Below are 27,599 nucleotides of genomic sequence, written 5' to 3' on the forward strand. Positions count from 1 at the left end.
ACTACTCTTTTAATAAGCAAGAATCTTAGGTCGACTCTAGTTGGGGCAGGATTGTAATATTCTCATGGGAAGCCTAGATACACATAAATCACCTTGACCTTAAATATAGAAATAGACCCAGTGACAAAGACAGCCTTGGATATGCTAGCAACAGTGTGACCGATGGCTGAATGGTGCGGAGACACTTGAGTTGGACATTGTTAGTTCCCAGAGGTGTCCTAGAGTCAGCACCCATCAACCCACAAGATCCAACAGTGAGGGGAAATTCTGCAAGGAGCTAGTCACATGCAGCTACTGTGAAATCCCATTAACATACAACTGAGTAATTATATTAAAAATAATAGCAGCACATACTCAGAATGCATGACTTCCTATTTGGTTGATGACAACTTCCTATAACCTACGCACTTGTGGTGATTTCCGCCTCTGTGTGAGAGCGCGTAGACAGGGAAAAATGATTGCTCCCATGCAGTGTAGATGCAACTGCTCTCAACATGCACTGAGTCCCACTGCTGGCTCCAGTGGCTTGAGACAAGCTCCTGAAGGCTGCTACAATGTAGTGCTCACATCCTAGATACCAGCGAGCGCTGAAAACCAGGGCTTGCTTTGTGATCGTTTCAGTGGTCTCTGAACTTGCAAAAATGATGGAGAAAATACTAGCAGTGCAGATTAGACTCAAAGCATGTACTTACTTTATACAGCTGTTGAGTACAAACAATCCACTAGGACTGAATGGCTTTTGATTTTTTTGTATCTAAAACTGCTATACGATTTAGCAAAGACTGACGGGAACACCACTGACAAGTTCCTGAAGGCTGAAAGATACAGATATAGTTTTGCTTTTTTCTTATTTACACACATGCTATTATTATAAACAACCATAGATGGATTTTGCTTACCAGTCTGGCTACCGATTCGAAAATTCCTCAAAGATCAACAAAAGCCTTCTGTAAGAATCAACGGGCCATGTGTAACCTACAGGAGTAATGCGTATTTTAGTATTTTTACAGTGTTTGCCATATATCTTTTTAAAAGAGGATTTATTTATTTATTTAATGTATATGAATGCCCTATCTTCATGTACACCTGAATGTCAGAAGAGGGCATCAGACTCCATTTATAGATGGTTGTAAGGCACCACGTGGTTGCTGGGAATTTAACTCAAGACCTCCGGAAGAGCAGCCACTGTTTTTAACCTCTGAGCCATCTCTTTAGTCCCAACATATATCTTTTATGCCCGTCAATTAACCGTATCCCCAAACACATGCATGGAGACATACAGCCTTTCTCCCAAGTAGCTGGTTTTCAAATATTTCTATCAGCAGTAAACACATAGCTAAAGACAGAGCCCATGGCTAAAACCTAACTCAAACTTTACAGTGTTCTGGTGTGGTCTGGGTTGCAGACATTGATTTACAGCTGTTATTATTGTTGTTTTTTTTCCCCCTAAAACAAAACCACTTTTGCTTGTAAAAAACCCAGGAGGAAATCAAGTTAGCTTTCTTGAGGTTTGTGTTGGGTTCAGCTGTATGACTGACTGACTTATGTGAGTTAAATACAACTGACAGCTCGCAAATCCATCTGACACTATCGGGCAGTTTTGTCTGAGCAACTTAAATAATAGTTACGTGTTATTTTAGTTTATTATGAAAGAATAATACTGAAGCCTAGGAATACTTGAGGGTAGTACTTTAAAAACCAAACATGAAGTATTAAGAAGTAAAAGCAGTTTCCATGTATAACTGCGATTCACTGCTTAAAGATTTTATAAGATGTTTTAAAAAAAAAAAAAACAAAACATGATCTGATTTAAAAGGTGTGTAATCTCCCATCTTCTGGATGGGAGAAAAGTAGATACTTTTGATCTGCGTTGTCTCCCCCAAAGCTCATGCAAGGTGAATGAGCCTTGATTGAAGACCAAGAACAACTCGGAACCCCGATTGGAGGGGTCAGCTCTTCCTGCCAATGTGAACATTGTCAGGCCATCCCTGACGTGTTTCTTTTTTGCTGAGTCTCTCCACTTCTTCCCCCTCTCCTATCATAGAGGCCAGTTCCTTGTCCCCTGCAATCTGAGGGCACAAATGTCCTTTGCTGAGTAGTGGTTTTGCTCATTCAGTTTGACAAATACTGTGAATTTCTTTTCTTTTTTTACATTTACATAAATGTATATATTCATGTAAATATATATGAATGGCAAGTTTATTGGGAAACTGCTCTCAGATGAGTTCACTGGTACCCAAGGTTTGAGGCCAAGGGAGTCACCACGGGGAAGGGGGCTGGGAAAAAAGAACGAATGTAGGGAGAGAAGAGAAGGAGGTGTGTGTGGAGGGGAGATGAACTCATTTTTTAATTATTAAAAATTACTGGGGTTGGGGATTTAGCTCAGTGGTAGAGCACTTGCCTAGGAAGCGCAAGGCCCTGGGTTTGGTCCCCAGCTCCGGAAAAAAAAAATTACTTATTTTTCTTAACAAAGGATTAGAGAAATATTGTAGCCCATTTTGATGCCTGTAAAAGAGAAATAATGGGAAAAATCAGTGGGCTAGGTAACTGTGCTTGGAATGGTAACTGGCACTTCATAACCATGCGACAAATGCACTCAGTCATAAGCAAGGTGTTTCAGCATACGCAGGCAAGAAAGGTGTCAGAGTAATGTGAGTGGCTTCTGGACTATTTGCTTCAGTAGCTTTCTCTTTAGGAAGAAACTCATGGAAACAACCTTTTGTGTTTCTTCAGACTTTTTGGTGAGCGCTATCAGTACCCTTTGTTTAACAATGACAGGGGAGGAGGCCCTCTCTCCTCATAGTCTGAACCGTCCTTGTTTTTTGTTTTTGGTTCAATGGGTGTAAGAGGAATCCTGATCCACCTTGGGGATCCAGGGCTAACAGTAAGTATAGTCTCAGGCAGTGAGGAGTTGATAAAGGTGGGTAGCTTCAAGCAGACGGTTGGATCCTGGGTCTCACAGCTTTCTTTATGCTTTTGATGACACCCCAGGACCTCTTCTGTATTTATAGTGACCCACAGCCTCCTGCTTAGCCCAGTGCTGGCTTCAGCTTCAATCCACCTCCTTCCTGACATCCCCCTTTACCAAGCTGTACAAAAATGTCATCACCAGGCCTGCCCAACTCAGCGCGATCCAAGCTTCTGTGTCTGAACTCCTCTTCCAAGGGTTTCTGCCAGTCAGAAAGCTGATATCTAGTACTTTCTGTGTAGCTGCTCAGACACGAGCATAGAAAAGCTTTGGATAGTCTAGAAATCAGAGTGTTGTTGTTACATACAGGAACTTGGGCACTGCTAACAGTGCAGACCAGTCAATAGAAAGAGAACGTTGCTTCCTTTGCTGCCATTGTTAATAGTTGTTCTAGGACCCAGAGAAATTTAGGTAGAATTAGTCAGGCTCCTTTGGCTTTGACTTTGACTTGCAACTGGGCTCACTGGAACTGTGTGAGCCTGGATATTGAGTTAGGCTCTCTTGAAATGCTAGATTGGATCTGGTTGGGGCCACAGCCAGCTTTCTCAACCCCTTAGTCTTCGCTTTTTTGTCTGGTGGCTGGATTCTAATTTTCCCACTCGTCTTTCCACCTAACGGGTTACTGAATTCAGACACGAGCCCTGGAGCAGTCGATGGGGCAAGCACTCCCCTAACCTCCCTCAAATACCTCTGAAGTAGGTGTTGAGCTTCTCCAGTTCCGAGCCAGTCAGGCGGCATCTTTTATCCTTGGGCACGTATCTCTTTCAGATGAGTGCGGCATACCAGGTGCCTTTCTGAATGCAGCCGGCTCCTTCCCAAACCCAGCAGCACAGACCCATCTGTTTGGTTCTGGACCCTCATTCTCTATGCATTTGCACAGTACAGATGAATGTCTTGGCTGGAGCTCAATGAAACCAAGCTCACTCCAACCTGCTGAAAAACGAGGCAAGCCATAGGAAGTAGCTAGCAAAGTATTCGAGTAAAGCCGCCTCCTGATGAGAACTACTCATCCTTAAGGCCCTGGTCTTAATTCTTCACCCCAGATCTTCCAGATCTGCAGTGTCCACACTGCTGTCACTCCATTTTAGTAGTCACTAGCCCATTTTGATCTTTATGACAATGAAAAGTTAGGCTTAGGAGTAGAACTCAGTGAACCTTTAGGTTTTAACATTCAAGCCTATTTCACAATCTCCTTAAAGAGACGAAGTCTTCTCTTCCAAAGGTTTATCGCAGCCTGAATAATATTTAGTAACACATGATTCTGGTAATTATGTCATTATGATCTTGAGTCTTGTTATGTGTGTAACATAAGGGTAATGGTGTGTTATTCTGTTTATGTTATGAAAATTCTTCACTAATAACACATTACTGGTAACAGGAAGAGATGTTGTTTAGAAATATCTTTACGGATGGATCCTCTCAGTGATTTTCAGATTTCAAACTGAGGGCAGGTCATCAACTTACCACACCTAGCTTGTATTCTCTGATTGCCTATGCTCCTCAGTCCCCTCCTTCCGTCATCCCAATGGGGAAAGATTCTTGAGGTGCCATTTTTAGGGCTGCATTACTTCATAGTGTTTTAAATCGATACCTACAGTATCAAGAGGGCTCAGCACGTGTGAGCCCTAGCAGTCTTTAGTCTGCTCAGCAAATAACATAGGATGTTGCCATGAAGCACATATTTTTTAGTATTACTAATTGACCTAGGAGTTTATGCAACCAGAACTGGAGGTAAAGAAAGAAATTTGAGTAAAGTCACAAATGCTGCTCTTCATCTTATGGTTGGTACGGATGAGCATCAGTTCTTCATGCCGTTGCTCCAGAAAAGGCCATATGCTGCTGCAAGGCCTTTCATGCTGCTGGAGTCTCCCTTGCCAAGTCTTGTTCTCCTAAGCCTCACCTTGCTCAAAGAGCAGATGGGAGGGCAGGAGGGGAAATGGAGATCTGGGACTATGTTCTGCTCTGCGTAGAGGAGAATCAGAGAAGGGAGGGAAGGCATAGAAGAGGCAAAAGAGGAGACAAGTTAGAGAGAAGAGAGTGGGACCCCTCCTCTATTCCGTTCCCCCAAAAGGAAGAGGAGAAGAGAATGTTAAAGTCTTCTAAGAATGGCCGAGCATGTCTCAGTCTGCACAAACTCTTTCCTTAAAGTGCTTGACAAAAGAGATCTTTGCCAGTTCTTGAGTTCAGAGTTAAAATATCCATTGTATTAGATATTGACAGAAAGATACAATTATGATTGTGTTTGCTTATGGGATACTAGATAAGGCCCTAAGTACACAATGCAGAGTAATCGAATCAAGCTAGTTAATGTATTCATTACCCCAATAGTTACCGAATATGCCTCATGTTGAACTGAAGCATCGTAGCATTCGGCCAACACCTTTCATTGTCTTTCCCAACTCTGCAATCTCAGGGAATCACTGGTCCTCCTGCACACTCAGATGATGTGGAAGGCACATTTAACAGTCACATTTGTCTTTTCTTTGGGCAGCTCATTCTACATAATGACCTCTTTAGTCATCCATATTGCTACATATAGCATAATTACCCTCATCTTTAGGACTAAATAATTCTATTCTCTTTATATACACCACACGTTTTATTGACATTTATGGTGATTTCACATTTTGGGCATTGCGATCTGTGCTATAATAATAAAGAAGTGCAGATACATCTTTTAAATATTGATTTCGGATCTTAAAGTTAATTTGAATTAGTCCAAGCTGCTGTCTTTAGCATTTCCCAACACCCTTCATGACGCTGGACAAAGCAAGTAGCATCCAATGAAGGAGTCTTAGTAGTAACAGCAACAGTGCTAGTTCCCAACATTTGAACACCTGTCTTACATCAGACAATATGATTTATAATAGTTCTAATATATGCAGCGTCTCCATTTGCAGGTGAAATCTTGAAACTCAGATGTAAAATTAACAGACAAGCATAATTAGTGGAGGGACCAAATGTTGAATGTTTGCTTTATAACAATATGCTAATTCAATTAGAGAGAAATGAGCTTCCTCTGTGGTAATTTATTTTTCAGTCCTCAGCGGATTCAGGTCTCTTATTCCATATGATAATATGATGTTAAACGGCTTTGGTGGCCATTATGAAAGCAGGACCACACCAGACAAGGGAGTCAGGTGAATTCCTTATCAGATTTTCAAGTGGATATTTATAGGCAGCGTGTCTCATGGGTACTTATAGATGAAATGCTACTGTTTAATGCCTTAGCTGAACAGCACTGTGGAAAGAGTAGCAGCTCAATGACTATTTAAACACTCAATTATGCATTTCTACTAAGAGTCCTAAAAGTTTAACCTGGGGAAAGTTTATTTTCCCCTGAAAAATATTGCCAAAGAAGCATTTTGTAGAGAAATTTCTGTGGTGAATTTCCTTTGTTCTAGGATAGATGCTAGAGCTATGATTTTGATAAAATGATTCCCAAGGGGAAGTATGAATCATTACTTCCTCCCCCCTCTCAGCACCATTTTCTACAGCGTAGACATTGGAAACCATCACTCAAAAGTCTTTAGAACCATGCATTTCCTCATCAAGTTGCAACGGTTTAAGCCAATTTCTACCTCGTGTATGCCTGAAGTCATGTAAAAAATGGTTTAGAAGAAAATGTGTAAGATATTAGCAAAGCCAAGCTGTTTGTTTTGCGACTGGAGAGAGAAGAAGCACTATTTAGGAAACAATCTAATTATATTAGAAAGTTATCCTCTAGATTTCAGAACCACTCTTGAAAATGTGTTCTTTAGAGTAAATTTGCAAAGTGGGAAAAAAACAACAACAACAAAACCCAGCTTCCTGAAAGGGTTGCATCATCCATATCTCCCTGCATAGGACATGAAGGGTCCAACAAATCCAAATGTTGGAATTTGCCAGTGTAGGTAATGGCTGACATGAGCCTCCCAGTTTTCACTAAGGGCAGCAGCCAGATGGCTCCAGTAAGGCTTTCTGAGTCACAGGTGCCAAGGCTCTATGGGCTGTTACATTCTCATGCCTGCGTTTGGAGCCAGGTTCTTGGCTGGTATCTGCCAGGCTCCATTCCACTGGCCTCTTGATGAGGAGGCTCAGCGTTCATGGAGGCTATGCATGCGAGAGGAATCTCTAGGCTTCATTCCCAGCGAGTATCATCCTGAAAAATTGAGGCAGGGAGAGAGGAAGTTACTTACTAGTAAACCCGGGTTTAAGAGAGCTGCTAGTCTTTCTCTCGGGAGCAGGCTGTGAGATCAGAGAGAACATATGGTCAGCCCCGTCAGCCTTTCCACCTGAAGGACTGGAAGGCTCTGTCGACTTCGCTTGTGTTCTCAACTCCGTCCATTCTCACTGACCTAGCATCCTAGTGAGGCTTGTGGGTGTCCAGACAAGTGGGCACCAGTTCCTTAAACTGTCATGTCATACAGCTAGGTCTCTCTGTAGGAAGATTGTCTCTGTATGTTGTCACAAGGCATAGAAGGCGAGAAGTGGTCAGTTTGCTCCTGAACATCTCTACATTCTTCCCTCTTGACAAACAACCCTTCTGGAGTAATCTCAACTGGCACATTTTGCTTCTCCATTTCTCTCAGTGCAATAAAAACTTGCAAAGAAGTTCAATTATGGGAAACAATTAAAAATTCAGATTGCAAGAGAGAAGACATCAGATTTGCCTCAGACAGGTGCTAGCACAGATGGTCTGCTCACAAGTCCTGGCTTTATTTACAGCTTTTAAACACAGACAGATAAATTGACAAAAATGTTTCTGGATTTTATAATGTGCTGAATGCCCAAATTTGGCCATACATTTATAGTCATTTGTAAATGGTTCAAGTTACAGCCTGACCTCTCTACTCATCGGGAGCCTTATGAGAAGACCATTTGCCTGTTCTGTCTTTTGCCCACATTGTGAATCGATTAATGTTTGTGTTTGGTGGAACACGGTAAATGTATTACCCTGATACCATGACTACTTTCGTTATTAAGGGAAAAAAGAGCCCTCGAGTCTAAATTGCATATTGCCCCACAGGCCTGCATTTCCAATATCACTATTATTCTTTAAAGGATCAGCACACTGCCCAACTTTTACAGCCTTAGAGCATGGTCCTTTAAGAGACTAGCCAAACAAGTGTCAAGAGGTTCTTAGAGCACATGGCATTCTTCCAGAAAGAAGCCAGTTGGGCTATCCATCCAGGTGATACTGTGTACCTAGAGAAACTTGACTGAAGCATTCAGCCCACATCATTCTCTCTGAGGTTCCAGATTTGGAACGGATCCACCAAGGGTTAAGCTTCTAGTAAGATAGATGTTGGAAGACACTGGAAAAGGAAGACCAAAATTGCACCTCGAAAGGGTTTGTATTAAAGCACTAATTTATTCATATCTCAGTGTCATGTTACTGTGGAGGTAAAAAAACACAAAGTTGAGAGCCAGTCTGTGTTCGTCAAGGAAAAAAAAAATCCAGACACAAATGTCTGAAGTGTTGATTTCTGCACTTGTCTACAAGCTCCATAGTCAGACTGTTGGGGAGAGCATTCGAGAGCCGCTTACTCATATGACGACATCCCAACCCTGTGCTTCACAAAACTGGGCACTGCTTTCCTCTGTGTGTGCTTGTGTGGCAGACAGTTATTAACAGTTCTGACATTGTATCTTCAGACTCAACGATCACTATTTACATCTGTCTTCTGGATAGAGTCCGTGTTCTGTCCATGAGAACTGCTGACCGAATCATCCATTCCCGTTTGGGGAACTGTAATGATTGAATGTAATTCTCCCAAAACCTTTTCCATTCTTTGTTGACCTTTGTTCCATCTAAGGGCTCAGGGTGCTGGGAGGAGGCGAATGTCCTTGTAATATGTCATTGTTCTTCTTTAACCCGCTTGTGTGATTTGCTTTAGTATTTTTTTTCTTCCTGACTAATGCGTCCATCTTCATCCTTGCTGTGGCTGTTCATGTGTCCTCCTTTTCCTGTCTTCCGCTCTGGCACTAAAAGCCCGCAGCCCGCTTGAGAACTCAGTGCCCTGCCTAGCAAATCGCACCTTGGACGATGACCCCCGAGTGCGGCGCACTCCCAGCGTGGGATGGCTCAGTAAGTCAATGGGGTGGGGAAGGGGCAAAGATGGTGGTGGGCTAAGATGGGAAGAGGGCGGGGAGGATGACTGGGTTACCTAGTGGAGTGAAGAACATCCCTGAGAGTGTCTTTAAGGATCCCTAAACCTGACGTAACTGGCCGACTTCTATGGCCAAGCAGACTTGGCGGCCTGAGCTCAAGTCAAGCCAGTCAAGTACCTTGTCAGGTGGTGGAAAGTGTGCAGGAGTAAGGGCCAGGACTGGCCTGTTAGTCTCTGTGGCAGTGTTACGTTGTTGAAACTCGTTTTCCTCATGTCGATGATGCTGCTCTGTTTCCTCCCAGGGATGGAAGGATGGAAACTTGAGGTGAGGTCTTTCCATGGTAGTTAGGAAAGAAGAACTTACGAAGCTGAAGGTTTAACCATACAGATGCACATGACATGCCTGAAACTCAGAAGGTGATAGGGACCATGACCAAGGAGCATAGAGTTTAAAAGAGAACCATTGCCCTTTTCAAATATAGAGCTTTGCTAGAGAGACATGGGTCATTTACCTGAAACCAATACAGAAGACAGTTTGCACAGATGGCTACAAGGATTCCACCCCTCCCTCCCCCATTTCCTCTGTTGAGTATATAGACATTTTGTACACGTCAAGAATTCCATCTATAGTGGCATCATTAGGTCTCTGTCTATTATTTCTTTTCACATACTAAAACTATTGAGTTAATCCTTTTCCTATTTTAGCATTAGAAAATTTCCCTCTACTGAAGATGTCTTTTTCAGCTGACTTAGTGGGAAAAGGTTTAGTTCATCCTAAAATAGTGTTTGTTGAGCTATATTCTTTCAGGGCTTCTCTTGCTGTAAATTTTGTGTCTTTAAGTGACTATTAATAATCTCTATGCCTCACAGAGATATAAATAATTGTGTTTCATATCATTGCACGCCAGGCACTCTTGGACTCTGTGCGATCAGAGACGAACCAAGTGGGTCTTTGCCCTCGAGGGGTTTCCTTTCTAATGAGGGAGGCAGAACCCAGATAGCTAACAGTCTTATAAGATGACAGACTGTTGAACACACACATACCTACCTACATGACACTCACCCACACAGCCACCTATACCTGCGGAAGCAGCTTAGCCTGAGGGTACTCATAGAAAAAGGCTCTTTGAAGCGTAGGGACATAATCTTGGAGGGAAGTATGAATTTTGTAATGGGACAATTGAGGAAGGGATAGCCTATTTTTAAGGTATTAACTTTGTAATAAAATTTTTTTTGCTAGAAAGTAGGTCTAGTTGAACAGCAATAAAAAGTTGTGAATGTTAACTTGCTTTGCGTGCTCTCTGAGCTCAGTACGTTTTGGGATGCCATTTAGCTTGCTAAGCAGCCTGTGTGGTAGCTGGTCTGATAATCCGCACTTCCCAGATGAAAACAGACAAGACCTACAGAGGTTAAGTAACTTTCTAGAACCACACAGTTCATCGGTGTCCAGGGCAGGGTTAATATGTGGTAGTTTCTTCTGTCATACGGTGTAAGGGTATCTTTTGTAAGGGTGGGAGTTTACATGGTCAGCTTGTTAGAAAGCTCTATTCGCTGTTCCATCCCCCACATGTTCTCCTCTTCCAGAGTCATGTTTTTTCCTATAAATTCATGTGTTTTCTAGGGATGCTTCCTGGTAAGCAGTTTGGGCTTTTGAATTTAGAGTCAGGCAGTCTGGGGTTTGAATCCTGGATCTACCACTGATGGTTTCATGACATTTTGAAAGCGACTTCTGTCCTGTCTACTTGGGTTTCTCCTCTATAAAAGCGCGTCAACCATGCCAACGCTGGACCTTTGTGAGAATTAAGAAGTGTGTGCAGCACAGTGCTTGGCACTCGGTCACCCAGTCACTAATAATATTATTTCTTGAGTGGTTCTATTTTTTGTGCTTTAAAAACTTACCTATATTTCATATCTCCTAGTCATCAAAGCACTAAAGCAATTGGTAATAGTGGTGTTTGGCTACTATATAAAAATCAGCGTGAAATAACACCCAGAGCTAATGTAAGAAATTTTCTCTCAGTATTGAGTATATCATTTTTACTGCCTATTTATATTCTTCCATATATATTATATGTATATAATATATATATTTTCTCTTCCTAAACTATTGTAATTGACTTATAACCTAAGTCACAAAGGGTTCCTTACGATTTACCATTTCAGCTCAATAAATTAAATTTATACCTAGTGAACAGTCCAAGGTGTGTAAATTAGGACCAACGACCCTTAGCTGCACCTCCCTCCCCAGCATTGTTTTTGTCTACTGTCGTTCACATTTTCCTTTGCCTTTCGGTCTCGAAGATGCTGAGACCCCCACATCTCTGGGTTTTAGCTGAACTCCCACCAGAACCTTTTAAAATAATCCTACTCCAAAGTGCATGGTAGGGCCTGCATAAAGTCCCATCTCCTTTATGAATTTGCTCCTGTAATCACAGATCTTTCAAGTGTCAGAATGGGGCAGCATCTATTGTCCAGGCCTCACAATGGCAGATCTACTATAGACTGTTTTCTGTCACTCTCCGATCCCACTTCTCTGTACTTTCTCATTTCGACTCCATCATACTCAGGACTGAACCTCAAGCTCGTACCCCTCCAGTGCATCACACTTGATTCAATGATGCTGAATGCTTCTGGACAAGGTTCACATTGTACATGCTCTGCTCCATTAACTAGGAATGGATACCGTTTACCTAAGAGAGTTATTTTATCATAGTTTTGCATATCCTGGTGAGTTGATTATAATTTATCCTGATGATTAACAAAGACCTGCTTTTAAAAATGTGCCAAAAATAGGGGATGGGTAAAAAATTGTAAAAAATATCAGCTAGTAATCGGGACTATAATAAGATTGCATCAAGTGAATCTTTTGGTATTCTTAGCAAGGTATTTTGAAGCCCTGTGACTTGAAGTAACTACCTTTCAAAAACTGCTTTGGAAGGTGTTTTGGGGAAGAAAGTGCTTATCATTTCTGAGCATTCCTTATCTCAGTTGTCACCCGAGGCAGATGGGAGCTTAAGTCTCTTATCCATTTCCAGTACTGCCAAGGTAGTGAATTAGAAGTTGAAACAAAACCAAAAAGGATTTCCTCTCGAAGATCTCTCAGGCAGTTCTGCAGCCAGCCTGGCCACCGAGAACAAAAGAGAAGTCTTTCACCTCCATGTTTTAGGACAGGTTAATACCAGCCTAAACGCTTTGCCTTTATGGGAGCGGGAGCATGTCGCCTATCTTGGTAGATCCAGATGGCTCTTCACTCCAAGTGCTTATCCACGAATTTGGTTTGACAGCTAACAGCCAGCATCAGTTGAGCCTTTATAAAAACACTTGTGTCCCTTTGCTGTTAGTGCATGAGATCAGCCGCATCAGAACCTCAGTACTGGGTGCTTAGGAAGACACTCGGAGCTGTTCTGTCTTCTCCTCCTCTGCTTTGTGTCAGCCAGCCAGCCAGCCAGCCAGCCAGTCAGTCAGTCAGTTATGAGTCAGTCTGCCCATCCATCTGTCTGTCTGTCCGTCTGTCTGTCTCATGCATCCACTGTCAAGGCTATGCCCATCCATCCCAGTGCTCTGCTTCCCAAACCTTTCCTATTCTGGCTCTGGCAGCACTGCTCTCGAAAACCCAGTGGCTGAAGAATCTTGGTTCATCTTATACATAGTTAACGGATCACACAGTTAACCCCCAAATTTAAAGAACTAAATCATAAGGGACACTTTTATTTCATTTTTTTTCCAAATTCTTTTTCAAGCATATCTGGAATTAAGTAAATACAATTTTGGAGAATTGGACTAAAATGAAATGCGTTCTCTGACTCTCATATCCTCTCAAAGGGTTTAGAGATTCTTTAGAAAAGTGGTGGACTTCCCAGAGTGCACACTTCTGCAAGTTCAATTCCAAGACTGCTTCCTCAGCTCCAACTCTCAGTCCGCTGTGCTGATGGCCAAGGATGAAGGAACCACCCAGACAGGGATTAGACAGGTCATGGTAAATACTGTTTGTCTAAAGTAAGTTAGTGGCATGGGTCACACATGCGGAAATGCTCATTAGAGGAAAACACGGTTGGGCATGCAAACAGGAAAATACACGGAAAGCCAGTGATGGGTTGAGAGAAAACTATTACCGAGTTTGACATCCACAATTAAGAAAGAAGATGTGCAAATTTGACACAGAGGAGTTAAGGTAAAATAATTGAGCCCTGTTGTGAAGGCTTCCGGAAAGCTTTTTTTAGTATGGGGAGATCTGTGGATCAGGGCAGTGTGACCATTCTTGGCCTTTGAGCAGGAGAGGATTGGGCACCCATTGTGGTAGACCAGAGAGGAAGGGAATCAAAGACCGCGCTAGATTGTGACTTCAGAAGCAGGAAGGAAGGGATAATGCAGGATGATGTCATGGTGGAACAAGTTCCAGTGTCAGCAAAGACAGTGAGTCCAGGGTGGGCGGGCTTCTGAACTTGAACCAGGACAGTGCTGAGAGAATATTCCTGAGAAATGGTAATGGGTGTTCAGAAACATAGCCGTGCAGAGTTCCCCTTCCATCGGGCATGCTGTCGCCATCTTAGAAGATTTACGTCACTAGGGGCTGACATTATTAAATTTCTGCTCTGCTATCACATTCTTAGGTGAGCTCCATTTGCCTTTCTTTGGCTTGGAGAGTTAACGACCACATTAGAGCTGTGTCCTACTTCACTGCCTTATCCTGAGTCCAGACATTTCCCTTTTACCCCTCTGGCCTTTTCTTCACCAGGGTCAGGACATTGACGAACCTGACTATCACTGGGCCCACCTGCTGTTCCGTTTCACCTAAGGGTTTTGGCTTTTAAAAGCCAAAAGAAAATTCGAGTGTAACTTTCAAACTTCTCTCACTATAATTATCCTAGGCACACTTTTCAAAAGGCTACAGGGAATAAAATCTTTCAACAACCTGACATCCATCTTTAGATTCTTTAGTTAAGGGAAGACATTAGAAGATGTAAGTGTAACAAGTTACAAAGTTCTAAAAATACAGATAGCTCGAGCTACTTTTCTGAAAAGGAGTTAGTTACTGTTTGTCCCCGAGTTTCTAAAAGCAGTCTCAGGAGTTCTTTGATTGATACCTCATATTGTAATCACAATGGACTAAAATACATACCAATTCTAAACAGTTTACAGAACAACGATGGAGGAAGGAGAGATTAGGAATTCTGCTTTGTCTCAGAATACTGGAGGCTCGGGCAAGGCTTCAAGAGGGACAGATCTGGGGGAGATCTGACAGCTTGCTGAAATTATAAAATAGTTGTGCTTTCATTATTTTTTTCCCCTAAAAGAAGAAGTTGGAATTGGGGCAATTCAAAGTGGTTCTTGCCAAAAAGGATGGATGATTGTCGATAATCAAACTCTGTCTTTCACCATCGGGCATATCCGATCTCCCGATTTCATTACTCTTACATCATCTCTCTTTTCTCTGACTTAGGACTATGGAGCTGGCTTCGTGAACCCCCAAATCTGTTCACCACCACCTTTGTCGTGTTGCCCATCTTTGTCTTCCTATCCTCATTCAATATCTTGCTTCCTCAAGCTTCATGCCCTGTCTGACATAACAGCCTGTTATCTGGGGTCACTCTATGGTTGTCTATTCATTGCAATGTGTGCCTTCCACTTGTCTGCTTATACTTGGATGACGAGACGCATCCCCGTATGGGAACGGCCAGTGGTTCCTCTGTGCATCTTGAACAGCATCCAATCCTCTGAGCTTGGCATTCAAGGCCCTAGGGACAGTAACCTGCCATTGCATAAGCACACTTTATCTGTACTTCTTGGTATACACACTGCAGCTCAGCACATTTTGCCACTGCTTAAATATCCTAGATGATTCTCTTTCTTGATGCCTTTGGTCCTGAATAATCGCTCCACTTGGATTACTCTCCTTCTTTCTGAAGCTTTCTTCTCCAAGTCTGTATTTCCATTAGGGTCTGTGCTATCCTTAAAGCCTTCCCCCTTACAGGGTTCTTTACTGACACTAGATTCTAAAAGTGATTTTTTTTTGAGATTCTTTCCCTACATTGAGTTTGCTCTACTTTATGCTATTGATATATTTTTCTTCAAAAGAAAGAGATTTACTTGTTTTTATTCTTCGTTATGTGTGCATAGCTATGTGTATGTGTGTGTAGGTGCTGTGGAGGCCAGAAGAGGGCACTGGACCCTGGTTTGGAGTTACAGGAAGTTGTAGGTAACCTGACATGGATGCGAGAGTCCAGACTCTGGCCCTCAGCAAGAGCTCTTAACAGCTAAACTGTTTCTTTGGGCCTGCCCACGGATTTCTTAAGGGTATGACTCATGTTCACCCTACGAAGGTATCTTTTAGCTCAGGGGTCAGCAGCTAGCCCACGGCTGACTTGCAGCTTTTTTGTTGGAACAAGACCGTGCTCCTCAGTCTACATGCATGTTTTATGGCTGCTTTCTTGGGTGATGGTGGAGTTTGGTAGTTGCAACAGAGATCACAGGGCTCACAAAACTCAAAATAGTTATTATCCACTAGTAAAATGTTTCCTGACCCCTGCGCTGAAGTCTTGGTTTTCAACGTGAGATTTCGGGAGTTCTTGAAATTTCTAACACTCATTCCTGGAGTTTAAAAAGACTGCGGTTTTCTTCCTCTCGTCTAACCGAAGCAGTCTTTCTAATCAGAATGAACACAGAAGCAAATGTAGGAATGCAACTGCATTTCATAGAGCCATTGTAGTAAAGATTTATAAAAATGTGAGTGATCATCTTTTCTTGTTTTAGAAAAATTGTTGTAAATGAAAGAGGTTAGTTATATACTATATTTATTATTTTGTAGTTAATGAATGGATATTTTTATTATTTATTATTATTTACTTACAGATGTGCTAAATGTTAGTAGTTAGGGCCCAGGGAGATAATCACGATTAATTTTTTCTCTCTTTCTTTCTTCCCCTGTGTTGTTGAACCCAACAGGGTTCTCTTTCCATATTCATGAATCTGTCTATCCAATGTGCAGCTGTACTCAGCATCCTCACACGGGATCCACACTCAATCCGTGCTCCCGTAATCTCTGTGACAGTGTGTAAGACATACAGAGATGCAGGGGTTGCCCCTTGCTTATTTCCAGCAACGAGACACCCCACTGTCCTGTGCATTCATTTGCCATTACGAGCCATGCGTCTACACCCAGCGTTTGAGAGTGCTTAGACTATCAAGCTCTCATTTCACATCTTATGCAGTGGTTATATATGGCGACAACCACTCAATCTGAACAAGAATTGTAGTCCTGTCTTTGCAGGTGTTCTTGGCACAGCTGAGAGCACTGTGATGCTCTGGGAAGGCAGTACACCCAGGTCTCCTGTGTGCTCTCACCAATGGAGGATGGAAGTTTATGACGAGGAAGCTACCAGGTGAAGGGGTACCATAGAGCTAGTGCGACTGTGGCTTTACAGGGGCCTTGTGAGGTAGACTAGATTCATTTGAAGCTGATGGAGAGTCTCTCATGCAAACACACAATAAAGTTCTATTATTAGGCCAAACAATGCCTGGATTTAATTACTGGAGACAACAGAAAACCTAACTGCTTGAATTAGCATGTCTGTGCACATGCGAGTGAGGGAGACGTTAGGAAAAGCAAATGCAATATTCTAGTTGTGGATATCAATTTCGAAGTTAATAATAAAATTTCTTCTTGGCAACAAGCAGTGGAATTATACTTTGATGAAAATTGCTGGCAGAATCTTCAGAAATGGTGTTTTTCTCCTTGTGGGAAGCTGAAAGCCTGGTGTTTATACTTGTCCTCGGAATTCAGATTTCTGCTCCTGCCCTTAAAGCATCCTCTACCTCTGTAGACCTTCAATCCACCCTCTTACTAAGCTCCCAGGACCCTGTGTATAGATGTCTGTTTGTCCTTTATCTGCAAGAGTTTCTGCCTTTTTACTTTCTAAACCTGAGATCTGGATTATTAGGACCATTGCCAATGTGAACGGTCCACCTGCAAAGTCAAGGCCCCATTTCTGAAGACTGCCTGAGGCTTTCTTCTGCTCTTCTTCAAGTCCTATGTCCTGTGGGGGACCACTTAGACGTCTTCTCCCTTTCCCTGCCTTTGTCCTCACTTTACAGAATTCACCCTTCACAACTACCCCGCACACCCACACCATGATCACGTAAGCTATAGGTGTGTGCACATCAATCTGCTCACATGGTCCAGTCTAGCTGATGACTGTGAGATCAAGCCGAATCCTATAGTCTGTATGGTGCTCCTTAACTTGGTCTCTGTCGAACTCCATAATCATATTTTTATTTTTCTTCTCTTGTATTGTAATCTCAAATAATTTAGGCTCTCAAGAACTTTGATTTTATGCTTTCAGTCTATCAGTTATTGTAGGTTCTCCATCTGTCCACATGGACAGTTACATTTACTCTTACTAGAGGTATTATTTCCTCCAAGAAGGCCCCTTTCCATACTTTTCTTTTTTTTATTGGATATTTTTTATTTACATTTCAAATGTTATCCCCTTTCCTGGTTTCCCATTCATAACCCACCTATCCCATCCTCCCTCCCCTACTTCTATGAGGGCGTTCCCCCACCCACTCCCACCCCTTCTCACCTCCCCTCCCTGACATTCCACTACACTAGGGGGTCCAGCCTTGGCAGGACCATGGACCAACAAGGCCATCCTCTGCTACATATGCAGCTGGAGCCATGGGTCTGTCCATGTGTACTCTTTGGATGGTGGTTTAGTCCCTGGGATCTCTGGTTGGTTGATATTGTTGTTGTTCTTAAGGTGTTGCAAACCCCTTCAGCTCCTTCAATCCTTTCTCTAAGTTCTCCATTGGGGACCCAGTTCTCAGCTCAATGGTTGGCCGAGAGCCTTTGTCTCTGTATTTGTCAAGCTCTGGCAGAGCCTTTCAGGAGACAGCTATATCAGGCTCCATACTCCATACTTTTCTTTATCCTTCCCAACCCACCTTTAAATGTCTGCCTCTCTCATGCCCTTATACCCATCCCCCATCGCTGTTGATCTTAAGTTACATCATAATGTTTATGCTTCCTTCACTGCTGACAGAGCATCTAAGGAGCCCAAAACACATCCCATTTATTTTTGTATGCCTGGTGCCAAGCATGGTGTCAGTAAACGCTGGACTGGACCAGTCTGTCCACCTGATGCTTGCATGACTAAGTTACTTGTTAACCATGCACTTTCAACAACATTTCTACCTCTGCTGTTTCCTCTGCTTGGCTTAGAGAAGATCTTTGGATCATCTTTAAAAGCTTAATCTGAGAACTAGAAGGGAAGTAGATCATAGATGGTAGCCTGACAGCATATATTTAACCAGAATGGACATTATCCATTAGTCGAAGCTAACCTTTTAGGTGGTCCACTTTTAGTTTTGGCTGTTCTGAAAAAACAAAGCATTATAATGGTTAATGGCAAATTTCACAAAGTCATTTAGATTTTCTTGGCTGATACATGCTAGGTTTGTACTCATTTATTTTATGGTCCTTATGGTAGTATGAGGGTAGTATTGAACCATGGGTTATGATTACACTGTATAGGTTGGAAGATAATCATTGTTTTAATCATTAAAACAATTTTAAATGAAAATATAATTATGATATTTCTTCCTACCTTTTTCTTCCTCCAACCCCTCCTTTGAACATCTTCCTTGCTTTCTCCCAAATTCATGACTCCCTTTAAAAAATGTGATTATATACATATACACTTTGGTACATACACACCGTTCTGAGATGACTCAAGACGTCAGGAAGACAACTCTGATGACTGCCATTATGCAACATGCTTTCCACAAAGCCCTGGTTGCTCAGTGAAGCTAAATAAATGGTAGTCATATGGGTTTTGCAAGTAAATATTCCAGATCGTTTTCCTTCTGAGCACATACGAGGACTTGCCCTCCTTGTTGAAAGTTAGGTGTGACCCCATGATGAGAGAATATGAGTGGAAGTGACTGATGTCCTTCCCAGAAGCTTTTAGGGCTAGTGACCCGCTTGGCGAATGCCCTTTGACCACAGCAGCAGTGGTCTAGAGAAGAGAAGGATTGTGCCTCAGGGTTCTGGCCTCGGATGGGTGTTGAACTGGAGCTTCCTCCACTCTCAGCTGCTCCCGGTGTGAAGTAAGCAGGGTAATCCAGGAGGGTCTGAGTAGTTCCTTCACTGGCAGGGAGCGTTCGTGCTCATCCTGTCAGTGGGAGGACCAGAGTTAGACTCAGTCTTGCAGAGTCTTGATGGCGCCTTTTCTGTCCTTTCTCCTACTCGTCATTTCGGAACATCTCAGGTCCCCCTCCCCCTAACCTTAGGTTATCCTGTCCGATTACAGGAGCTGTGCTCACTGACTACTCTGTTTTGCTGTTTTGAGTTAGGAAACACGATTCCTCATTGTTTTTAATGACGGCCATCTAATCGCAATCTTTCAGGGATGCTTCTGTTTTTCTAAGGCTCATTCTCCCCAATTCCAGGGAACTGCTGGGATAAGGACCACAATGGGCACCACTGTGACCTGTGGTCAGATATGACTTTAGAAAGCCAAAGACTCTGAGGTGTTCTGCAGGTAGTAACTGTGGTTACAAGTAAGCATATGAATGTACTGGAGAGAATAACACCAATATCCTTTTTAAGAAAGAACAGGGTAAATCTAATTATAAGGGTACTTTTTTCTTTTTCTTTCCTTTTTTCTTTTTTTTAAGGAAAAGCATTAGTTTAAAAATCAATTCTTCCAATACACATTTGCTCTGGACTCTTGGTTTAAGGGATTACTGGGAGTGTTGAGGCATAGTGCTCTTCCCCAATTTCCAGAGGACATCTTTTAATAGTTTTTTCCTATATTTCTAGGGAAGTATATTATAATTTGAAAGACAAAAGCATACAGATACTCTTTCAAGGTGTTATATTAATTTATTCAGACAGCCAGCTCCCAGCTTCAGGCACAGTGCTTGTTTTCTGGAGGCTACCGAGTAGACCTGTTACCAAGAATGATGTTTGTGGAAAACTTATCCTGTAGATAGGAATCCCATACCAGGAGAAGGATAGGAACCCAGAGACCATGTTAGAGGGGAACAGGTAGCAGGAGGTCCAGAGTTGCCCAGACTTGGCTGGTCCATGAGACTTGGCTTATTCTAACTGTGTAGAGGAAGGCGGGCTTTGCTTTGGTGCTGTAGAGGAGAATTCTAGGTCCGCTGAATGAGCCTTTCAATGAAGAAGATATTGGCTTTAGATTCCTGATACTTTTGGATGAGACTGGACTGGAGGGTATTTTTTTTTAATCTAGCTATTTTCCAAAAAATTCTTGATCAGATACATCCTCCAGTTTTCTTAAATTCAGACCATAAAACTGCTTGGTGAAAATATGGTCCTTTGAATGGGGATACATGATATGGGGCCTTTGCACACTTGATTTTGGAAGGGATAGAGACATCAGTGACTCTAGCCCTAAGGTGCTAGAGTGTAATAAAACCAAAGCAAAGGCCTGCTTTTTACTGAGAATATATGCATACCTTCAAAGAGGACTGACAGAATTTATGTCTCGTTCAGTGGACACTACCTCTTTATGAATATGTGAATGCTTCAGTTGGTATCTTGACAGTGTGTTCTTATTGATTCCTTAGATCATGCACATTATAGTGCAGCTGGGGTATCATGAACGTAGACCTTACTGTAAGAATGAACCTTATTGTGATTAGGTGGGTCACCTCATTAAGTGAAAAATTTCCTTCCACAAATATATATACACACACACACACACACACACACACACACACACACACACACACACACACACACACACACACACACACACACACACACACACATATATATATATATATTGCAGCTATTGGGAAGTTGGCAATATTTAGTTAGAAGAAAAAAGTCTGTTGAGAAAGACCTCTGCCCTTTGACTGTGACCCTACAAGCCATATGTACAAGTAGAACACAGAGTTCCTGAGAGACCCTAGAATATCTAAACTTATTGTACCCTGTGTACTGTATTCCTGATCCTAGAGTAAGCCTGTGAGGAAATTCTGGTACTTCATGGGAAGAAATTTTAAGTAAAGTTTGAAACTCATTCATATCACTCCTGATGTGTTTCTCTCCTCTCCATTTCTTTGTCTTGGTTCAGCAGAAACTGGGGTTGCAGAAATTACCTTTGTCCACCGGTTTAAGCAAATCTTTAACCAACGTAGCCCGGTCAAGCATTGCCCAGGTCTCTGCTGTGTCTGGGTTTTATTTTTAGTGCGATGCTTCTTGCATTCTACCACTTTCTCTCTTGCCAACCACCTTATCCCCCTCCATGCTACTCAGTAGGAAGTACAGTCAACACCAGATGTTGAATCGAACCCCACCATCTCCCTGCAGCTGTCAGGAAGAGCCATTAAGGGACTTTCTGTACCAGAGTCTGGGGGCGAGGCCCAGTGTGTAGAGCATTTGCCTATCATTCATGAAGCTCTGGCTTCCATCCCCTGTACCACATAAAACGTGGTGTTGCCAATGAACATTTACAATTCTAACCCCAGTATTGGGAGGCAGGAAGATCACCTATCCTTGGATTCACAATGAAGCCAGCCTGAGCAGTCTGAGACCTCATTGCCACAACAACAACCAGAACTAAAAACAAATAAACAAAAACAAACCAATCCCTGAAGAACTTTCTATACCTGCACTGTGTTGTATGGAAGTAAGTTAGGTTCCATTTGTGTAGGTTCCTCTCCTCTTCCGTCCTGTCCCCTCCCGTCTCCTCATCCCTCTCCTCTCCTCCCCTTCTTGCTTCTTTTCTTTTTCTACCGGGGATTAAATGTAGGCCTTGCTTGGCAAGTATTCTAGCCCTGAACTAGACTCCCCCCAGCTTTAATTTTTCTTTTGAGGATAAGTCTCACTATGTTGCATAGGCTGGCCTTGAATGTGCTCTGTAGCCAAGTTAGACCTCAAACATGTGATCTCCCTACCCTAGCCTTTTGAATAGCTAGGATTATAGACATGTCCTCCCAGTCTGGGGTCTGTGTGGGTTTCTTTAACGAATAACTACTTAAGACCTTTGCCCTCAAGTGAGGCATCTGTGGCTTTGGCGGAAACTTGTCTGTCACACAGACGCTTTCTCTGTAGTCACACAGTCGATCTGATGCGACTCTGCACCTCCTGTATGATCCGTCACCTGTACAGGTTCCTTGAGTGCTGCAGGCCCTCGGTGATCTTTTTCTGATGACAAAGACAGCTTTAACTCCCACCTGTGGACATGAGCTAGAGGACAACATCCCTGTCATTGGCACTCATCTCCTATGACTGGAAAAATATAAACGATAAGTTGATATGCAACGCAAACCTTGGCCATTTCAGTTGACTGTTTCCCTTGAGGTCAGTAGGATCACAAAAAGAAAACAAAACTACCAATTATTGAATTATACTAACTCATGTGTCTCCTTGTGCATTGCCCATAGCAGTCTTGTTTTGAGGTATTGCTCCATTTTCTAATTTTTTTTCTTATGATAACTTTGTCCTCTTTCCATTTTACCATGCTGACATACCTTTAAAACATATTTTTCTGAATGTGTCCAGTTGGCTGATCCCAGAGAAATGAAATGTGAATCAGCATTCAAGCTCTTCACCCAGCTCTTCCTACCCCTGACCCAGTTAAAAAGATGGTGGTCAGTGAATCTCAGGCATGGATGGGTCATGCAGTGAACTATTCATATACCTTTTAGAGCTTCTTCAAACTAGATATATAGATATGATTTAGAAGTAGGACACTTCCAACTGAGAGGAACAAGCAGTTCAGTGAGGATTTGGCTTTTCAGATAGAAAATTCTGGTGTTTTCCTAGCATGCTCAAGGCCCTGGGCTCAATCTCCAGTAGCATGTGCACACATACAGAGAAGTAAGGACATAATACTAGACCTGCCTTAGTTTATTCCAGAATTCCCCCAGTTATCTCTGGAATCACCAAAGGCCATAGGGTTGTCATACCTTTGGACCCTAGCTGTCATTCCTACTGAAAGCAAGCAGGTTTATTTCTTTCCTGAATTCATCCTCTTAGATTTCACTTTAATCCGGAGAGCCTCTAGGGCCATGTGAGCCCGAAGGCATTTGTATCTTCTGTCCCCTGCTCCTAGATTTGGGGGTGACTTGTATTGGTTGACTGTACCCTGTGATCAGTTAAGTGGGATTCAGTCTGACAGGCATGGGAGTGAGTGTATGTGGCGGCCACCCTTGGTGTATTTCCTAGGTTTCATGATTCATAAACCAGAGAAGACAGCGTAGGCCCAGAGAGTGCGTGCTAACCTTCTATGGTTCTGTGTGTACGCCTGTCTTTCTATTTATTTGGCCTTAGATATAGGATCATGAAAATGGCTTGCCTTAGACACCTGCACATGCTTCTCAGCTGTAAGGGATTTCACTGACTCATGACACAGATTAGTATCATTGACAATTCAGACAGAGCTGGTGGGAAAATAGCCCTAGATATATTTTTTTTAAATTATGTAAATAGTAATTTATGGAGGACGTTAAACTATTTAAAATTATATTTAAAATATAATTCTATTTTCTATAAAATGTCCAGTCTCCATGTTTGATCTAATTCAGTGAGATCTCCTAAAGTTGGCCACTAGTTAGTGTTCCCCCTGGCTCTCATGATACTAGCACATTTAATAAATACTTCCATAAAATGTGCTTGTGATTTACCATTATTAATATAGTATGTCAAAATCTTATCAAATTGAAATACACAGAAAGACATCTCCATTTTCCTCCTCTTCTTGATTTTGCTTTTGAGGGAGCTTTCACTGTGTATAGTCCAGGCTGGCCTTGAACTTACAGCTCTTCTGCCTCAGCCTACCAAGTGCTGTGTTTGCAAGCACACCCCCAGGCCAGCATCAAACACACTCTGAATGAAGAACAAACAGCTCTCTTTTATCTTCCTACTTCCTGGGGCTTTCCTTGTAGCAAACCCTTAGTGGCTTTTCCTTTGTCTTCTACCTTTTCCATGGCCACCTTCATGTCTCTATACAGTTTTCAGTTGTAGATATTGTCTGGTAATATACTCCATGTGGGGGGAAGTAGCATTTGTATACTTCCTTCTTCCCATTAGGCTATGAATATTATTTTTAGTTCCATTATAAATAACTCTTGTAATTTGGAGGGGAAGCCTCATGCTCTGTCTTCCTTCTGTAGCAAGATTGACAGAATGTTTTGACTTCTTGTTCAGAACATTAACGTCCATCCCCTTCCTCTTCCCTCTTTCCCGATGACGTTACCGGACTCTGTCATTGCTACTCTACATTCCCTTGTCAATACTTATCAGACCTACGTTTCTATATCTCTCCATTCAATGCTGTGCTTTCTGTCAGTTGAATCTAATGCTGAGAATCCCTAAATAGAATCCATATTATGGCTACGTAAATATGGTTCACTCTAAGGCTTTAATGAGCTCTGCAAGTATTTTTTTTAATATATTTATTTTAAACTGTACTTTTAAAGTGAATTTTTAAAAACACAATTTTCTTCAGGGTGTGTGTGTGTGTGTGTGTGTGTGTGTGTGTGTGTGTGCATACAGTGTGTTATGTGGCGGCCAGAGGACAATTTTTTAGAGTTGGTTCTCTCCTTCCTTCCACACTTATGTGCGTGCTGAGCACTGAACTCAAGTTTCGCGGTTCATGAAACCTTTATCTATTGAGCCGGCCTACAGGACTTTACATTGTTTAAAAAGAAGGGAAAAAAAAAGCCCATTATTATATTGTTAAGCTCACATTCTGAGGATATTAATAACCTGCAGAGTGCTTTGGTAGTACCTTTGGGCAGGTTGTTCCTTTTCCTGTCCTATTCCTGTCCCCCACACCCTGTGCTGTAGTTGCCAGTTGTCACCTGGGCCTGCTGCATGGTGGGTAGTCCTGCTGCATGGTGGGTAGCCCTGCTGCATGGTGGGTAGTCCTGCTGCATGGTGGGTAGCCCTGCTGCATGGTGGGTAGCCCTGCTGCATGGTGGGTAGTCCTGCTGCATGGTGGGTAGCCCTGCTGCATGGTGGGTAGTCCTGCTGCATGGTGGGTAGTCCTGCTGCATGGTGGGTAGTCCTGCTGCATGGTGGGTAGTCCTGCTGCATGGTGGGACCGACTTCTCCTGCTGTCTTGATTGGAGGCAATTGCTCCCTTTTCTTTAGTTTACTCCCTCATTTTGTCAAATTGTGCTAACAGGACATATTAACACTTCTAGAACATTTAGCCCCAGATTTCCTTTATCATTTTTTCCCCAGTTAATTTATGATTTGGAAAGACTGTAGAATTCTTCTAAGAGCCTGGTATTTCTTCTACATGAAGCACTCACTTCTGATGCTCAAGAAATTCCAGCATTCCGATTCTAGATAGGAAAAGGAGGGTATTCTCTTCATTTTTGCTGCAGTGAGGTTTTATGAGAATTCATCTATAGGGGAGGCTATTTTCTGGCATTTTATTTTTCAGCTGCTGTATGCGTGCCTGTGTGCATGCATGCATGCGTGCGTGCATGTGTGCGTGTGTGTTGAGGACCCTTGTGATCTGAAGAAGCACCCCCATTAGCTTAGCTTATTATTGATAATGGCCTTTCCACCTTTATTCTTGTTCTGGTTTAATAACATTTCCTATAATCGTATTTCGACCTTATTGACTCCATCTTCCATGTGTCTGATCTCTTCTCTACATGTTCTGGGTTTGTTCTCTGTTCTGCCTTCTGCAAAATTTCTTATTCTTTTCTAACTCATGTTGAGGTTTCATTCTTTCTTTTGTGTGTGTGCTCATATGAATCTTCATACTGATGTTTAAAGCAATTGTTTTTTTTTATTCTAAACCTTTCCTATGATCTCTTATTTAAGAGCCATCCTGCCTCTGTTACAGATATAAAATCATTTTAGATCTCTATAAACTAGTAAGAATTTTTATTTTAAGTTTTCTAAATTAAATATTTTTCTCAATTTTTTGTTTATTTTTATTTATGGAGTATATTTAAGTTTTGAATTTCCTTTTAAATTTCTGCTGATTTTTTTTTTAAAATAGAATCTCACTATAGTCCATCTGGCTTTAAACTTACTGTGTAGCTAAGAATGGCCCCAAGTCTGTAAATTCAGGCATGAGCAGACATCTGGCTTCCATTGTCCATCCATCTTAAGGAGCATTTGACTTAGCAGGCAGGAAGTATTGTCCCCAAGTCTTCTGTAAGTTCTGGAATTCAGAGGGCTTTGCTCTGAGGCCCAAACACTGAACTACCTGGCAGAGAGCATCCAAGTGTAGATGTGTTAGCTGCTTCCCAGTCCTCTGCCCACTAAGGTAGAGTTCAGTGTAGGCCTGGGACATCTATCTCTCAACCCGTCCCTTTCAGCCTGTATCTTGTGTCTCGCTTCTGAGGGGCCCTACCTGGACTGTTTGGTGTCCACTTCCCCAGAGATTCAGGATGTCTCTGTGACTCTGTGTTCCTCTTCCAATACTTGACGGATACTGCCATTTTGACATAGCATGAATGGCGTCAGCTTTAACGCACTGGGTACTTTTCTTCCTGGAGCGTGGTTGGAGTCTTTTGTCTGTGTTGCTCTTTCCCCATTTCTTTTCATGAAAAAGAAAATGATCTAGCTTTCAACTTTTCCTTATATTTAAAAAAAAATCTGTGAAGGGTGAAAAGAAACCCACTCATTTAAGACTCCAGCCGAGTCGGCCATCTTGCATTGGTAGCTTTCTTAAACGTTTTAATCTTAGACATTTCCCCAGATCATAGAATTCCTCTGATAATCAGAATGATGGCATTTTACTTTATCTTGGATCTAAGTGTTTATCTAAATGTAAGAGAAAAGGCCACACTTAGGGAGGAGACCAGAGCGGACAAGTCTCTCCTTGGAAGGGCAGGGCTACAGGAGTGTGGTGAAGTCCTTCTCTGCCTTGGCTTAGGAGAATTTAATGACAATCAAATGACAGTGAGAGCCCATTTGAAAGAAGGCAGTGATCTGGTGATTATGTCTGCCCAGTCTGCACTCTCTGTTTACCCTTTGCCCAGCTAGCACAGACTCGCTGGAAGTTTTTCCTTCTGTTTTTTGTGAGATACAAAGGTCACAGTTGTTGTGAATACTTTTACCAATATTTTTGGATGGATTCAATTTTCTTGTGTATTTGTTTCACATTATATGTGTGTCTGAGCTGTGACTATACATGCATGCATAGTCATGGATGGATATGTGCATGTGAGGCACACAGAGAACATTGCAATAACAACGGCTGTGACCACAAGGACTGCAAACACCATAAGTAGCATTTGTCGTGGGTTTCCTAGTTAGGGTGGTATCTGATTGTGTCAGCCCCTCATTACTTTGTTACCTGAGTAACTGTGTGTGTGTGTGTGAGAGAGAGAGGGGGGGGGGGAAGAGAGAGAGAGAGAGAGAGAGAAAGAGAGAGAGAGAGAGAGAGAGAGAGAGAGAGAGAGAGAGAGACCAAATTTGAAATACTTAAAGCACTTAGATCACAGTGAAATTGAAATACTCATCACGATCATTAGATCGGAGTCATCATGAATTAAAGGACTTTTGTTCTTCCCAGTTGTTTACTTGACTTTGA

General features: G+C 42.3%; 1 protein-coding gene across 1 annotated transcript in view; it reads left to right on the forward strand.

Annotated features, from left to right (window-relative positions):
* The window catches only part of Slc4a4 (solute carrier family 4 member 4), a 331,652-nt gene that overhangs the window by 155,212 nt on the left and 148,841 nt on the right, over positions 1 to 27,599 (forward strand). Inside the window, exon 7 of the mRNA XM_032916131.1 lies at positions 8,943 to 9,038. Coding sequence (XP_032772022.1) covers positions 8,943 to 9,038 — 96 coding nt within the window. The remainder of the gene's footprint in view (positions 1 to 8,942; positions 9,039 to 27,599) is intronic.

The sequence above is a fragment of the Rattus rattus genome, chromosome 11, assembly GCF_011064425.1.
Source record: "Rattus rattus isolate New Zealand chromosome 11, Rrattus_CSIRO_v1, whole genome shotgun sequence".
Taxonomy (NCBI): domain Eukaryota; kingdom Metazoa; phylum Chordata; class Mammalia; order Rodentia; family Muridae; genus Rattus; species Rattus rattus.